The sequence below is a fragment of the Panthera pardus genome, unplaced genomic scaffold (genome assembly GCF_024362965.1).
Source record: "Panthera pardus isolate Hobbes unplaced genomic scaffold, ASM2436296v1 HiC_scaffold_10, whole genome shotgun sequence".
Lineage (NCBI taxonomy): Eukaryota > Metazoa > Chordata > Mammalia > Carnivora > Felidae > Panthera > Panthera pardus.
Genome location: NW_026526655.1, coordinates 81090447 through 81105455, shown reverse-complemented (window position 1 = coordinate 81105455; position 15009 = coordinate 81090447). Strand labels below are relative to the sequence as shown.

Sequence of the window (15009 nt, the reverse complement as noted above, 5' to 3'; positions counted from 1 at the left end):
GTAGGTAAAAGGCCCTGGGGTTGCCTGGCTCCAGAGCTCCTATGTAATTCCCTTTCTACTCCATCGACTGGGGCCTGATCAGCACTGCCGGGACTGCTGGGTTTGATCTTGTTGCTCCCTTTAGACTGGCCTCCTTTCCAGTCCAGCGATGAGATGAAGTGGCTTCTCTGACCCTTCTTAAAATAGCTAAGAAACACATATTATCTAAAGCTTGGGGTTTTCTCTCGGCCTTAATTCTTCCTTTGCCTTGGGGGCGCCCTACATTCTTTCTCCATTCAGTGGTCCTGGGAGATTTGCTCGCGGGCAGTGCTGGAGGGGCCCCAGAGGAATGGAGTTATCTCATTGGTTGATTGTTTTCTCCAGCTATAATTCCACTTCCCAGTTCTGAGGCCAGCCTTGGTTAATGTGCTGTCTTTCCTACTTTTTTTTTTTCCTTTCCATGAGAGTAGAATGACAGCATTTCTTTTCTGTTTATTAACCTAACCCTTTTCAGAGAAAAAGCAAGAATATTATGACTAATAAACATTGTTTTTGCATTACTATGGTCAGGGGTGGCTGATCCAGGTTTTTAGGGAGGAGCTCCCCTTAAGGAAAAGAAAACATGGATTAACAATCCTAAGATTAGAAATAGGGCCTTGGCAGGGGCCCCTACAATCAGGGACCCTGAAGCTTACCCTTCACTACATGGTAAGTCCACCCCTGGCTATGATTCTTTGGAATTTTAATATCTTTTGTTTTCTCTAATACTTATTTCCAGTGTCCTGTTACTAGTATAATTATTCAATAATTCATATGAACTTAGATGTTAACTGGATCTTTATAAAATATAATGGGTCATCCCCATCAAATTCCACTTCTCCCTTTCTTCCTTCTTCCAGATAAGCTGCCCTGGTTGTTAGGAAGGACTCTGAACCTCCTGTTGGGTCTTATTGGTAATGCCTGGTGACCTCCCTGAGGTTTGTGTAGGGCAGGTGCAGTCACTGTGTTACCTGGCTCCTCTACCTGGTGTTTTACAAATGTGTGGCCTTAGTAAGGACAAGAGGTCAATATCACACCATGATCACTCTTGACTCAGTGACTCAAAGATGTATCATCTCTCCCTTGCATACAAGGCAGGTCAACATTTCCTCCCACGTACTTAGCAACCGTGTGGGGAATTTTAAGAGTTACATCAATGGTTTTACTAATACGGTTCAATCATTTGAGTATTAAGCTGGAACTATTAACGACAGCATGTATAATAGATAATGCTGTTTATCCCTGGCTCGTAGAGGATGATGAATGAATGAATGAGCAAGTAAAATCAAAACCAAGGAGGACAACTGGAGACAAGTAGGAAAATGCAGTAATGTGAGGGGAGAGGAATCTCACATGGTTCTTTCAGTATCAGCATTCAGGGAGTGGAGTCAGTTTAGGTACCTACACTTCCTCATCCATAAGAAGCTACTCAATATTTTTTTCTAAGAAGGGAGTTAATTTAGATGCAAAAATAAAAAAGTTCCTATTATCAAGGACAATCTTCTTTTATTAATAACTCCTCCATCTTTTTCTGCCTGGATGGATACTACTATGTAAAAATCTTATTATATTCTGTTTTGCTACAATAATAGACTTCTTTAATAACCATTATTTATGGAGGCTTGTAAATGAAGATGGTGCATTACAAAGGAAGAATTCCTACCCCGATGGTACAGAGGCAGGAGGTCATCGGATACATTCCTTTGCCTTCAAACCCATGGTGAGCAAATAGTCAGATTATAGTTTAGACTGTGAGTTTTCACAGACCCCAATACCCTTTCACAAAAATGAAACCCTGATGGTCTTTGCACTATCAGGACACGTGTTGTGTAGCTCAAGGTATTGGTTGATCAGAAATTTGGAGGATGAGTGCATGGATAGATTTGTTTTTAAAAGCATATTCTTTATTAAATGAGAAAAATTGGTTAAGATTTATTACTTAGCTACTGAGGAATCCAGTGATTTGAAAAAAATATAGCCAGAGAGGTTTTTGTTTTACATAAGTCGCTGTTTTGATGTTGGCTATTTGATTTTTTTTTTTTTCATTTTTCCCACAGGAAGAGTACAGGCTCACCCTCCTACCCTGTAAGAAATTTTGAAAGGGTTTGCCACACCTATGAAACTAGCAATTACAGTTTTCTTTATCTTGAGTTATAAATGGCTAAATGGTAACAATTTTCAAGGACTTTGGACAAAAACTTGGTTAGGATTCTTGGAACCCTGGGCAAAACCCTATTGCGTGAAAAATATTTAATGTGAATTCGTTCTTTTTTGTCCTGGGTGAGAATCAAGATTATGTTAAGTGGTTGTTAATAAGTTGAAAGTGGGAATTAATAAGTTCAAACATTTTTAACTTCCACATTTTTTGGAAGGTCTCTGGGATTAGAATTCCTAGAACAAGTAAAATGAAAATATGACATTCTTAAAAATACAGAAACATTTAATAAAAGATACGAAGCAAAAAATTTCTCCAAACCACCACTCCCTTCCAGGTAAATAAAAAATGGCAGGCCGGCACTGAAATGTACCTAGTTTTCCATTCCTGCCTGGAGAGTTCTTTGACTCCAACCCCTTGTGGCTGTTTGTATTTCAAAATGCCTTCTCGTCAGTTCTCTAGAAACTTCAAATTGATAGAAGAAGCTAACAAGCAAACAGCCAACAAGCAGAAGAGAGTGAATATAATATCTTTTAGAAATGTGAATATACTGCTAAGCATACTAGGCCAGACATCATTTATCCTTCAGGAATGGAAGGGTTTTGATGCAATTGACCTTTAAATCAGACTGGGGAAAGGTCCAAAGGCAGCTTTTCCCTATAACTCTAGCCTTGCCAAGGGGTTCCAGGAAAAGAAATACACACTTTTTTAAAGCATTGATTTTTATGCAGATAGGTCCTCAATTCATATTGGGAATAGATGATCATCTGTCTCCCTATAGGAAAGGAAACATCAGTGTCTATGAAGCCTGAAAGAGATAATCTCTGACTAGTTCTCTATTATTGACGTTTTTAAAACCAACTCTAACCTTTTAGCTGATAAGCCTTAAAGAAGTATTAATGTAAAAAAGCATATATGTTACAAAGAAAAATTTAAGCTGGGGGCTGGCCTCTTTTATAAGAATTGGTCTTGAATTGGTTGGTCCGATCTCCTGGCTGCAGGGGGCAGAAAGCAACTTCAAACTAGCTTGGGCAAAAATGTTATTTATTGGATGGAGATTGAATCTTCTAAGGGAAGAGTTAACAATTAGCCCAAAAGGCAATGGTTACACATAGCTCAGCTCTTACCTCCATTATCAGTAGCTCTCTCAGGCAGCAAGCTGCCTTCTCTTCTTCCTCCTCCCTGTGGAGAGGAATATGGCATACACGTGTTCCTGAGTTTCACTTCTTGTGGACTTCTGTACCAGAGAGGGCTGATTGTCTTTATCCAGTTTTGGCTTGAAAAATACCCAGGAAGAACTCTGGTTGGTCTGGCTTGGATCAAATGTCCGACCCTGGTCCAAACAACAGCACCCTGTAGGATGGACCGTGTAAGAACACGGTGCACCCCAAATAGCACCACATGATGGGTATCAGTAGGAGAGCCATCTTGTAACCAGGGGAGAACATAGGGCAGAAGTGATTCTAAATGCCCACTAGAACTATTGTTTCGCCTTTTGTTTTGATTTGCAAAGTGGTACTGGCATGGTATTCTATTTTTAGAGAAGGAAATCATGTCAACAGGTAACTTCCCCACCATTTGCTGAAATACTCATTTGGCCATCATTAACTTCATTTTGCACTTCTAGGTTAATGCAGGTACTTAGAAGTTAGTATTGTTAATTGTATGGACATCTGTGTAGTTTTGCTAGCCCAGCAAATCTTCTTCAGGTGACAATACCTAGATTTTCCTTCCTTCGGAAAACCAATACCTCCCCTATTCTCAAACTACGTGATTTATATGAAGTTGACACTATGCATCTGTCCAAGTGACATGCTAATAGCCCAGCTCTGGCCAGTTGGAATGCCATATTCCCCTGGCCAGTTGTAGTCCAAGGATGGATCGCCCTTTTTTTTTTTTTTTTTTAGGTGTTTTTTTTTCTTGTTGTTGTTGTTGTTGTTGTTGTTGTTTTCTGGAACAGTTGAAAAACAGTCTGGGAATGCTTCTGAAGCTGGAAGATCCGAATGAGAATAAAAGCAAATGAGGGGACAAAGTAGAGTTGAGGGCTGGAAATTCCTGATAAGAGGGTTAAAAGTCCAGCCATGTTCAAGCAGGAGTATTAGATGAGACCATAAAATTCTTCCCTTTCTCCCCCTTTTGATTATAGCCTGTTTGATTTCGATTTCTGTACCTTGCAACCAATGTGGAAAATAGGATTATTTTCATGAGTACGAGAATTCCTAGTTAGTTCTCCTACACCAGTTCCTCATATTCTGGATATCTATTGTTACAGAACAAATCACCACAAAATGTAATAGCATAAAGTAGTTATCATCATTTCATTTCTCTCTCATGGTTTGTGTGGGTCAGGAATGTGGGAAGAGCTTGGCCCAGGCTGTTCTCACTTGGAGTCTCCATGCAGTTTTGATCAGACTGTGGCGGGAGCTGGAATGGAGTAAGGCGGTGGGGCAGGAGCAGCTGGGGGCTTGCAGGGTAGCACTGCCTCTTCATGAAGTCTTCATAGCTCTGTGTGGACTACTTGAACTTCTTCACAGCATGGCACTCAGAGTGCTCAGATTGCTTATTTGGTTGAGCATTCCAGAACATTGGGTGTAAGTTTAATTACCTTCTGTGACCTAGCTTGAAAAGCCAGAGAGTGTTATTTCCACCATACTCTGCTCAACTGGTCTATAGGGCTGTCCCAGAATAAAAGGGAGAAGATATAGATGTTGTCTCTCAATGGAGACATGTCAATGAACCCATGTTTGAAAACCACCACCATGTTATAAGCAATTCCCAAATGGTGAGAAGGTACCATAGTCAGAATGATATATTTAAGTAGTCTTAGTTTTGTAAGACATGCATTGAATTTATACTTTGGGAGCTGAATTAACTTACTCAGATCATTAAGACACCACCAAACCTGGATTATTGAAAATTAAGTCAAGATTTCTCATGATCTTCCAGGCTTCAAAATTTCATTTTGCTCCCATATTAGGCATTTCATATTACAATAGGAACGGCATTGAAAAATACTTAGACTTGTATTACTTCTCTACTTCACAATTACTTATATATTTAATAAGTTTAATATTAAATAATATTGAGTTTAATATTGAGGTGTTGTTTGGTAATTGGCACCTTAGTCAGTGTAGCTTCCAGAAGTGCTTAATTATCTTAGTGATGAGTTTAAGGAATTGGGGGTATCTTGTTTTATGGTCTCGATATAAAATAGCAATTAGGATGTGGATTTGTAAAACGTGATCTGGGTTATGGGTCTATCTCTTTGCCTCCAAGACTAGTCTTAGAAATCCTCCTTTATACTAAGTATTACCATGCAGTGAAAATCAGAATGCAACTCTTTTCAACTTTCTCCCAAATGGAGGAAGTCGAATAGATCTCGAACTAATTTTTTTTTCTGTTTCAGAATGTAGCAAGTAATCCATTGGAATAAAACCAGCAGTTGAGTAACTCATGCAAAGGTAATTTAGAGCACAAATTAAATCTGTCAGAGTGGTATTAGATTTGCAAAAGCTCATAAATAACAAATGAAAGGTCACAGAGCTGTGAAAATGAGAGTGTACTTCTTCATAAAGAGAACTGGAGTCAGGGATGGGGTCCTCAGTGCGTATTCAAATAGCAGCACATAAAATGGAAGTGCAACATCTTTTCTAAATGTCTAGGACAGTCCAAAGGTACTGTGGACTCCAGAGAAAAGCGTCAAAGTCCTAGGAAAGACCCTTCGTATTATCTGAGCATGTCCAGCATCATATTTGAGAGGCTTAGGGAATAAAGCTTCATTGACTACTGAGAATCTGTACAGAAAAAATACAGCCCCCTCAGCAGAGCCCATATTTCAGGAATGGTTAGACTAATTGTGAATGCATGTAACTCATCTTTCATTTTTCAGTTCCTAGAATATAATAATAGAGTGAGTAGTGCTTCATGATTTACTGCAGGAATGTAAGCAGTTGATGGTGATATTAATAAACAGTTCTGCCCATTCTCTTTTCCTTAAGGGAAAGAGAGGTGGAAAATATAGCCCTGGCTACTACAAAGTAGACAAGTTCTTTTACTGTGCATTGTGTGCAGATTTTTTTAGTGCTATGTTGGGCTTGACTTGTATATGGGAACAAAATCTATATTTATAAAAAGCAATGCGTGGGCTTCATCAAAATTAAAACTTTTGTATGTCAAAGGACACCATCAAGAAAGTGAAAAGTCAAGAGGAAGGGAGAAAACATTTGCAAATGATCTGAGTGTCTGGATCTAGTGTCCAGAGTCTAGAAAATAGAAAGAACTCTTATAACCCAACAATAAAAAGACAATAACCCCCTTAAAGAATGAGCAAAGGATCTGAGTTGACATTATTCCCAAAAAGATATACAAATGCCCAGTAAGCACGTGAAAATATGTTCAACATCATTAGTCACTTGGGAAATGCAACGAGACACCACTTTACACTCACTAGGCTATAATAAAAACTATTTTTTAATGAAAATAAGGGTTGGTGAGGATGTGGAAACGTTCGAACACTGGTCTTTTACTGATGGAAATGTAAAATGGTGCAGTCACAGTGGAAAACTGATGGACAGTTCCTCAAAAAGTTAAACACAGAGTTACCATAAAACCCAGCAATCCCACTCTTAGGTATATACCCAAGAAAACTTAAAAATATGTCCACACAAAAGTGTGAATGTGAATGTTAATAGCAGCACTATTCACAGTAGTCAAAAAATGGAAGCCACCCAAATGTCTGTCAATGGGATAAATGGATAAACAAATGTGTTATATTCATGTACTGAAATATTATTCAGCCACAAAAAGGAATGATATACCCATTCATGCTACCACATGGATTTATCTTGAAAATATCATACTGAGAGAAACCAGACACAAAAGACTATATGTTGTATAGTTCTGTTTACAGAAAATGTTCCCAATAGGCAAATCTATAGAGATGGAAAGTAGATTAGTGGTTGCAGGGGTGGGGAGAGGAGGGAATTGGAAGTGGCCACTAATGGGTACAAGAGTTTTGATGGAAATGTTCCAGACTGAGTGATGGTTGTACAAAATTATGAATATACAAAAAAAAACTCTACTGAAGTAATACATGCTTATCAGAAATTTTTGAGCATACAAATTAAGCAAAAAGAAAACCATTAAAATTATCAGAAATTCTAAACCATTTTGGTGTTTTTTCTAATCATACATAAGCCTAGAAAATACATACTTCCTCTTTTTTTTCTAAAAAAGGAAAAATTTCATGAGTAAAGTGTGTTGGGATAATCAAGTTTCAACTATTTTAAGAATTTGGAAACTCTAAACACATGTGTGAGCACACAAAATGGAGACATGTGCTTCAAAGGGATATAAGAGACCTATGCTCTCTCAATATCTTTTATACAAGTAAAATCTAACTAAAGCAGAAATGTAAAGGTCATGGAGGTGGGACATAGACCTTGGAGGGTGGCTTGGAGGAGATATGGAGAGAGTGTAGATGGGCATCACCCATCTGTTTGCTTCGTTGATGAAGGATGGCAGGAGGTCACCTGGGTCTGCATGAGCCTAGGCAATATTATAATGTTGGTGGCAAGACGTGCCCTCCCCTGTCTCGCACCTGCTTTGTCCCTCCCTGGCTGGCTGGCCATGGGGCAGATGCTGGGGAGAAAGAGACGTGTGGATTGTGATTTGTCATACATAGTAGTTCTGGAAATTGTTATATTTTTCTGATTTAAGGAAAGTGAGCTGTGTGTTGAACCCAAATAAATTTTGGCACCATATTTACTTTCAGTTAGAACACAACATTTGCATCATAGTTACCTTTACCTAGAAAACCACATTGACTTTAAAACTACATTTTGAACAAAACAGTAGTAGTAAAAATATTGGGAAATATTATACAGTATTTACCGTGTGATGGACACTATTCTTAGTGCTTTATGCTATGTTACCTAATTCTCGTAATAAACTTTTGAGGTAGGTAGCATTATGATCCTCATTTTGCAGATGAAGAAACTGAGGCACAGAGCGGTTAAGTAACTGACTTAAGGTTGCACAGAAAGAAAGCATTGGAGCAAGGTTTCAAATCCAGGGGTCTAGCTCTTTACCTCTTTGCTCAGATGTAGCACACACATGCTGTGGAATGAGGGTTTGTGGCTGGTAGCCATGCTACGGAGGTAAGGTAAATTTCAGATGGCATTAAATAATGCTTAGTGTGAGTACCGTGCAGAGGGAGACCTTTAAACCAGTAACCGAAGGAATACTGTGATTGAGAAATGCTTTAATAAATGCACTGTTTGGTACATATGAAGTATTGGTGTGGACAGTGAGGTTCACATTAAAAAGAACTTAGGTTGGCAGCTCGTTGATACTTAATGTTAGGTTATATCAAAATAAAACCCGATAGCTTTCCTCCCCATCCCTCTCAAATTGGGCCCTGCTGCAGACTGTGAGGAGCTGAGGCGTGATGATGCAGGGTAGATTTGCTCCTCAGGTGCAACCATACCTGGCCACAGTGGATATAAAATGGAGCACTACTGCGTTCATTTATGATGAGATCATGTTGGTCTCTGTCATTCGGCAGAGGAGAAATACCATGAATATTTGTTTTCTTACCATATTTTTCAAACAAGTGCCTAACACGGTGCCTGGCAGCCACACTCATTAAGGGAGCAAGCAGCTTATTCTCCTCTTGAATGCACATTCGCCTGGGGAACCAAATGTAAACGGAAGATGGGGAATTAGCGTGAAATTGGCAAGGCTGGCATCATCAAGCTGCCACAGGGTGATAATTTCTACTCTTATTTCCTAATAGTTTGTCGATTTTTTAAACAACAATGAATGCATCGATCCATCTGGAGTTCATATGAGTGCATTGTGTATTGTTTGGTTTTGGTTAATCTTCACAATTTTTAATTAAGTTATCATAATACTATTCATTTTGTATTTTCCTGTTCTGTAATTTAAAAGAAAATACTTATGTCAGTTGTTGTGTCTATTCGAGTGTTCTATTTTGTGTATTTATTTTTATATTTTCTATCCTGTTTTGATTAGTATTCATTAATATCTGATTAGTTCATATTGATCTTCTGTATTGATTTTGTTTTATAATATATTTACTCTTGATCTATTTATTTTGACAAAATAATTTTAGGATTTTGTTATGCCTTTTTAAAAATCTCATTGAATCTTTGTGTTAAAATTTGTAAACAAAATGTCCAAATGGTGTTGGTTTTTTTTTCTCCACCAGTTTAAAATAAGGTGAATATCTAACATGACCCCTTTTGTGGGCAATAGAATGATGGTATTTGCAAAAGGGTGGAGCCTGAAGAACAGACTCTGTAGGAAAGCAATAAGATGGCAAGAAAATAGCACGTATAAATTAAGATATATATCTACATTCCTAGTAAGTTGGACAGTTGAACCCTAGTAAAAAAATTGACTGCTCTCAATTTTAATTGAAAAGGACAGAACCAGAATAAAGGATAAAATGATGATTGCTTAGTGCTACTGGGATCCTTTGACCTCATTTTATTAGTTTAAGTTTATACACCTTGAATCAGTCTTTGGAAGAACAGAATATCGCCTAGAGTTTGCAAATGTGGAGTCAGTGGCCAGACTGTCTCCGTTTGAATCAACTCCTCTGCTTATTTGCTGGACTTCAGTTTACTGAAAATGGGTAACCCTCATAGGGTTGTTGGGGGAATTAAGTGATATATTTGTAAGGGCTTCAACAGCAGCCGGCCAATATTATTAGTTAAGGAGATTTTGAGCTGTAAAGGCACTTTGTGTTTTGGGAGAGGCCAACTTACCTACATTTCTTCACGCCCCCCCCCCGCCCCCCCCCCCCCCCCCGCGAATATGAAAGCCTACCTTGTGTAGGTTTGCTTGAGCACTATGACACAGGACGTCTGCACTCTCATACCTGCCTGTCACCACTATCAAGGAAATGCTTCTGCACTTTTGTACTTGACTTATTTATTGTTGCATTCTGGCAGACATCCCCTAGCCTTCTGGCAAAATCCTCCTGGATTTCATTAAAATTCAATCTCTCTTGATACCATCTCTGCTGGATATTAGGGGGGATGGACACCAGTGGAGCGTTAGCTACCTGATTCGGGATAGATTGGGGCTGGAATGTTCTAAGTGCTCTAAAGTTACTGTTTCTAAAGTTTCTCTCCGTGTCTATCCACTTTCTTGTGCCTTTGGCTCCCTGTCTCCCTCCAGCCCATCCTACCAACACAGGAGCTCTGCCAGGTCTCTCCTGGTTTCCTCGAGTGGGACACTGAGATGAGTCTTATTTTATATTTCAGGTGCGAGTTCTCTCCCATTGTCCCAAGTCCTGGCTCCCAGGCCCCCTGTATGAGTGACGCCTCAGTCTGCCATGGAACCTGGCCCTGCCCTGGCCTGGCTCCTGCTCCTGAGCCTGCTGGCGGATTGTCTGAAAGCCACTCAGTCGAGAGACTTCACAGTGAAAGACATTGTCTACCTCCACCCTTCAAGTAAGACTCTGTTCTCTTCACTGCAGAAATGTCACTTTGCTTTGAATAAGATGTGAGTTGAAAATGGACAGGAGAAGGCAGCCTTCCATGCAGGGGAACCTTGGATGATTTAATTCGGGGGTGCAGGTGCTACTGAAGATGTTGTATGTTTTACCCTCGCCTTTTTGTAGGGTGTCTGTTTTTTTATTTTAAGGCAAATTGTTAAGGCTTGTTTCCTCTGTTCCCAGCACAATTGCTCTGATTCTGAACACCCTTCCCTTTAACTTGTGCCAGCTCTCAATCAGTTATCAAAGTGAACTGGCATGTCCCAGGAGGAAGGTATTTGTAAAAGATCAGTCCTTTATAGGCAAGATAATAGCTGGTCTTCCTGTCTGTGCATCTGATTCTCAGTTTCAGCATAATTGCCTCCCACAACTTCCTATTCCCTATCCCTTTCAGTTTCCTGTGTTTAAGAATCATCTGGGGAGTGAGTGCATAATAATGTAGATGCCCAGATCCCTTCCCTGGGGTGTCTGACTGCACATATCTGGACGATACCCATGAATTTTTGCTTTTAGCAAGAATTTCAGATGCTTCTGTTACATATTCTAAGGATCACACTTTGGGAAACACAGAAGATTTACTTGCTGTTTGGGTCTCCATCTCTGAATTTATCTTATCTTTTATTTCTGTTTGAATCCTCTTCTGCATTGCCCCTGTGGTGGTGAGAGCTGGGTATAATGGGTATATATTGACCTTTAGTATTCGCCCTGAGGTGTATTATTCTTTTGAAATGTTCTGTTCAGCAAACATGTTTTGAGTGTCTGCTGTGTGTCAAGCGTAGTGATAGGCATGGAAAATATAAAGGTAAATAAAACATAGTTCTTGCTTTTGAGGATCTTATAGTCCACTAAGTGGAGACAGCAACATGGATTCCTTCAGCGCTACACGGTTAGAATGATTAATGTGTATGTGTTCTGGTTTAGATGAGAGGTGTTCCAAGGAATGCACAGGGGCTTGGATCTTGGGTCAGCGGCCAGCTCAACTGCTTTGTAGCCTTCTGGCTTGAAATAAATTCCCTAACTTTGTGAAGATTAAATAAAGGAATGCATACAAAGCACTTAGATGTGTGTGAGCCAACATAAATGCTCAATAAATGTTAGGGGAATCTTATTGTTAATTTCCACATTTCTAGAGTGGTTGAAATAATATACATCCTGTTGCATTATTTTGTGGACTAGAGATAATATCCATAAAATAGTAGGCACATATATAATAGGCAACTGGATGTTTGTTGCTTATGATGTTGTAATTGGCTTAGATGGTAAACTGAGGTTCCTGAAAATGCATCCCTCTAATTTTTTAACTCCAAGTACACTTTGACACGCAGCAAATAGTTTCTTCAGTCTTACTGCTATTGTGTACTCTCACCAGTAAAAGGCTGGTGCCTACTGGTTAATTGTGTGGGAAGATTCTCTGGCTGCTTGTTTTTGGAGGGCTGTTTATTTTAGTAACCATGAAAAGAAGGTGCTTTGATACTTGCTGTGTTTTTTAGGATTGCCTTTTGTTCTTTTCTCCAAAGAGCCATGCTTTTTTATTAGACTTGGTGAACAAAAATCTAAATTTCAGTCTCGGTTTTGATTGCTAAATCCTTCAGCTTCTGTGGGGCTTTTCATCCGCTTCAGTGACTGACTCAGTGGTCACCTCGCTGAAAGACAGGCCTCCTCTGAGGCTGTGATTGTACACAGAGTGGGAAGGGAAATCAAGGGGATTGGATGTAAGTGAGCAAGAATAAAACACACACACCACTTCTGTGCCAGTCTTAGGGGGGATCAGTGCCTGGGTTGAGTAGGCCCCTATCCAAAAAAGTCCATTTCGGAATGAAATCTCTGAAGCATGGGCTCTGCCAGGCCAGGGGAGCAATCACTCCTGCTCTCTAGAAGTTGGTGGGAAAGTTTATGTGGCCTATGTTAATTAAGTAGGCCATGGCCTGATTAAAAAGAATTCACCATATAGAAAAACTTGGTGGGGTTTTCTGATATGATTTTGAGATATGGACGATAGAGGATGTCATTTCGAAGCTAGTAGATTAGACATAGGTGATTCACCAGCAGTTCTGGGCAGAGTTTTTTTTTAGAGCCTCCATGACTGGTCATGGGGAGTAAAAATTCTTACTGTCAGTGATTCCTACTGCACATTTCCCCCACACTATTTCAGAAGTTTTTGATGTTTGTTTGCTTGTTTTTGCACTTTGATTTTTTAAAAGGTCATGGTCCTCTGCCCCTGAGCAGCACCCACTAGACCAGGTTTAGATGGAGTGATCTCTCTACAAAGAAGCAGGTTTCTGTAGAACATAGACCATAAAAAATAGATGAGGGAGGTGTGGGGTTATTCTGATTTTGAATTATTGATATAATCACCTCACTTTGTAGATGGAGGCACAAACAGCTTTTCTGGGGTCAGCGAGAAATTCAGTTTCCATTAATGTTAGCTACTGCTCAGAACCTACCCAAGGAGAAATCAATGATGCCAGAGATGTTGAGAAGGCACACAAGTTTTCCACACCAGGCAAACAAACTCGTTTGCCATGGGCTCTGAGTAGCCCTAAGAGGTCGTAAGGGGGCTGAAATTGAAACCCTGGTTGGGAAAGTTCAGCATCCCATGACTAATCTCCCTTGCTCCCTGGTCCCCTAATTTTTGGAGATTCTAACATTTAAAAGAAATCAATTTTATGGCTTTCAAATTTGAGGCACTGTCCTCGATAACATTCTTTTCTATAATTTGTTTTTCTTTTCTTTTTCATGTGAAAAATGATGAATTTCTTCCCACCCTATAATTAAAATACCAAAGACTAATAAAACATTCAAAACAGGAGTTAGTATTCAGAGAAATGGAGTGACTTATTTGGTTTCTAGATGTCACACGAGATCACAGAATTTAACATCCTATGTGGTTTCAACCTGTTCTTGGCCTCCATTTCTTTACTTACACTAGAAACCTTTCCTGAGAAATCCAGGTTTCCTCTGGTTGCATATTCTGAGTCTTTCCTTAGTCACGTTGAACAAAGAGATATATCCCTAGAGCAGGCTTGTTTATGCCCACATAGTGAGCCAATGACGTTTTTGCATAATTCCAGACTATGCAAGTTTTAGGGAGTAAGGGCACTTTCTGGAAAGGTACCAGGAAATGCATTGCCATCAGAAATACATTCATAGTATTCAAGTTATACTGACAATATTTTGTTGCTAGATAGACTGAGAAAGAAGATCAATTTATTAGATTTCTAGAAATTTTACGTTTGCATCCAGTTTCCAAAAACAATGGAAATTAACTTGGCAAGAATAAAACAAGTTTGGATGCATTACCTATCAGCATACATTTTAAAACAAGATTCCCTTCTCACCACAGTTCTGGAAACTGAAGGCCTTTGTCCAGGCAGAAGTTCCAAGAGATGGAAACAAAGATGAAATCTCTTCCATCGCCTTACGAATGAATTATAGTCGGTTGAACTATGGCTGACCATGAGACTTAATGGACAGATTACGTTACAGGAAGTAACTGGGCACTTTGGCGTTTCTTTTTTTCTTTACAATCACCTACTCTTGAGGGACCAAGGACTTATGCCCTGAAATACAGAACACTAAGCTTATTAACTCTGTGATCAAGAGCCAAATTAGATTCATTCACAGCTGGGGCCACAACGGTTTGAAACTCTACTTGCTCTGTAATGCTTTGAAGTAACAAAGAAGAAAATAACACATCTCTTAGGAACCTCCTTCCTTTCTTTTAAAAAAAGAACTTCTTTATCAGATGCAGTATCAATTAGCAAGTTACTGGAGACAGTTGCTCATCTGTAGACCTTAGTTTTGGTTAAATATTTCCAGAGGGAGGAACTTAACCATTTATGTGGTATTGTGCTATAACTGGCCGCTTAAAGCTGAGTCTGTTTGTGGAGACAGGTCATTGAGAAGGGTTTGATTATTCACTGATCAGTAGTACCTCCCAAGGTGCAAATACAAGTTCCTATAAGCAGTACAAGGCTGTCATGGTTGACAATCATACAGATAACGAAGTTGTAGATTTAAAAGTAAAACTCACCGAAAATAAGATCATTTGATTAATTGTAAGTAATATGTGCTGATAAACGCATTCAGATTCAAATGATTTGAACGAAGCTTCACTTTGCTACCATAGGGCTTTAGCCCATATTCCTATTTAAGTTTTTCTATACTTTGGGTTAATTGCAGAACCCAGGCCTATCTGTGTAAGAAATGACAGTATTTAATATGTCACTCGTCTTGCAAAAGATCATTTTGAAGAATCTATTAAATAATCCAAATTTGGGAACACTACAACCTATTAGTGCCAAGTTCT

General features: G+C 39.2%; 1 protein-coding gene across 4 annotated transcripts in view; it reads left to right on the top strand.

Annotated features, from left to right (window-relative positions):
- LYPD6 (LY6/PLAUR domain containing 6) overlaps nucleotides 1-15009 on the top strand; it is a 123400-nt gene that overhangs the window by 85128 nt on the left and 23263 nt on the right. For all 4 annotated transcript variants that reach the window (XM_019455813.2, XM_019455804.2, XM_019455794.2 and 1 more), the window contains one exon: nucleotides 10468-10656. In XM_019455813.2, coding sequence (XP_019311358.2) covers nucleotides 10539-10656 — 118 coding nt within the window. In that variant the 5' untranslated portion in view covers nucleotides 10468-10538. The remainder of the gene's footprint in view (nucleotides 1-10467; nucleotides 10657-15009) is intronic.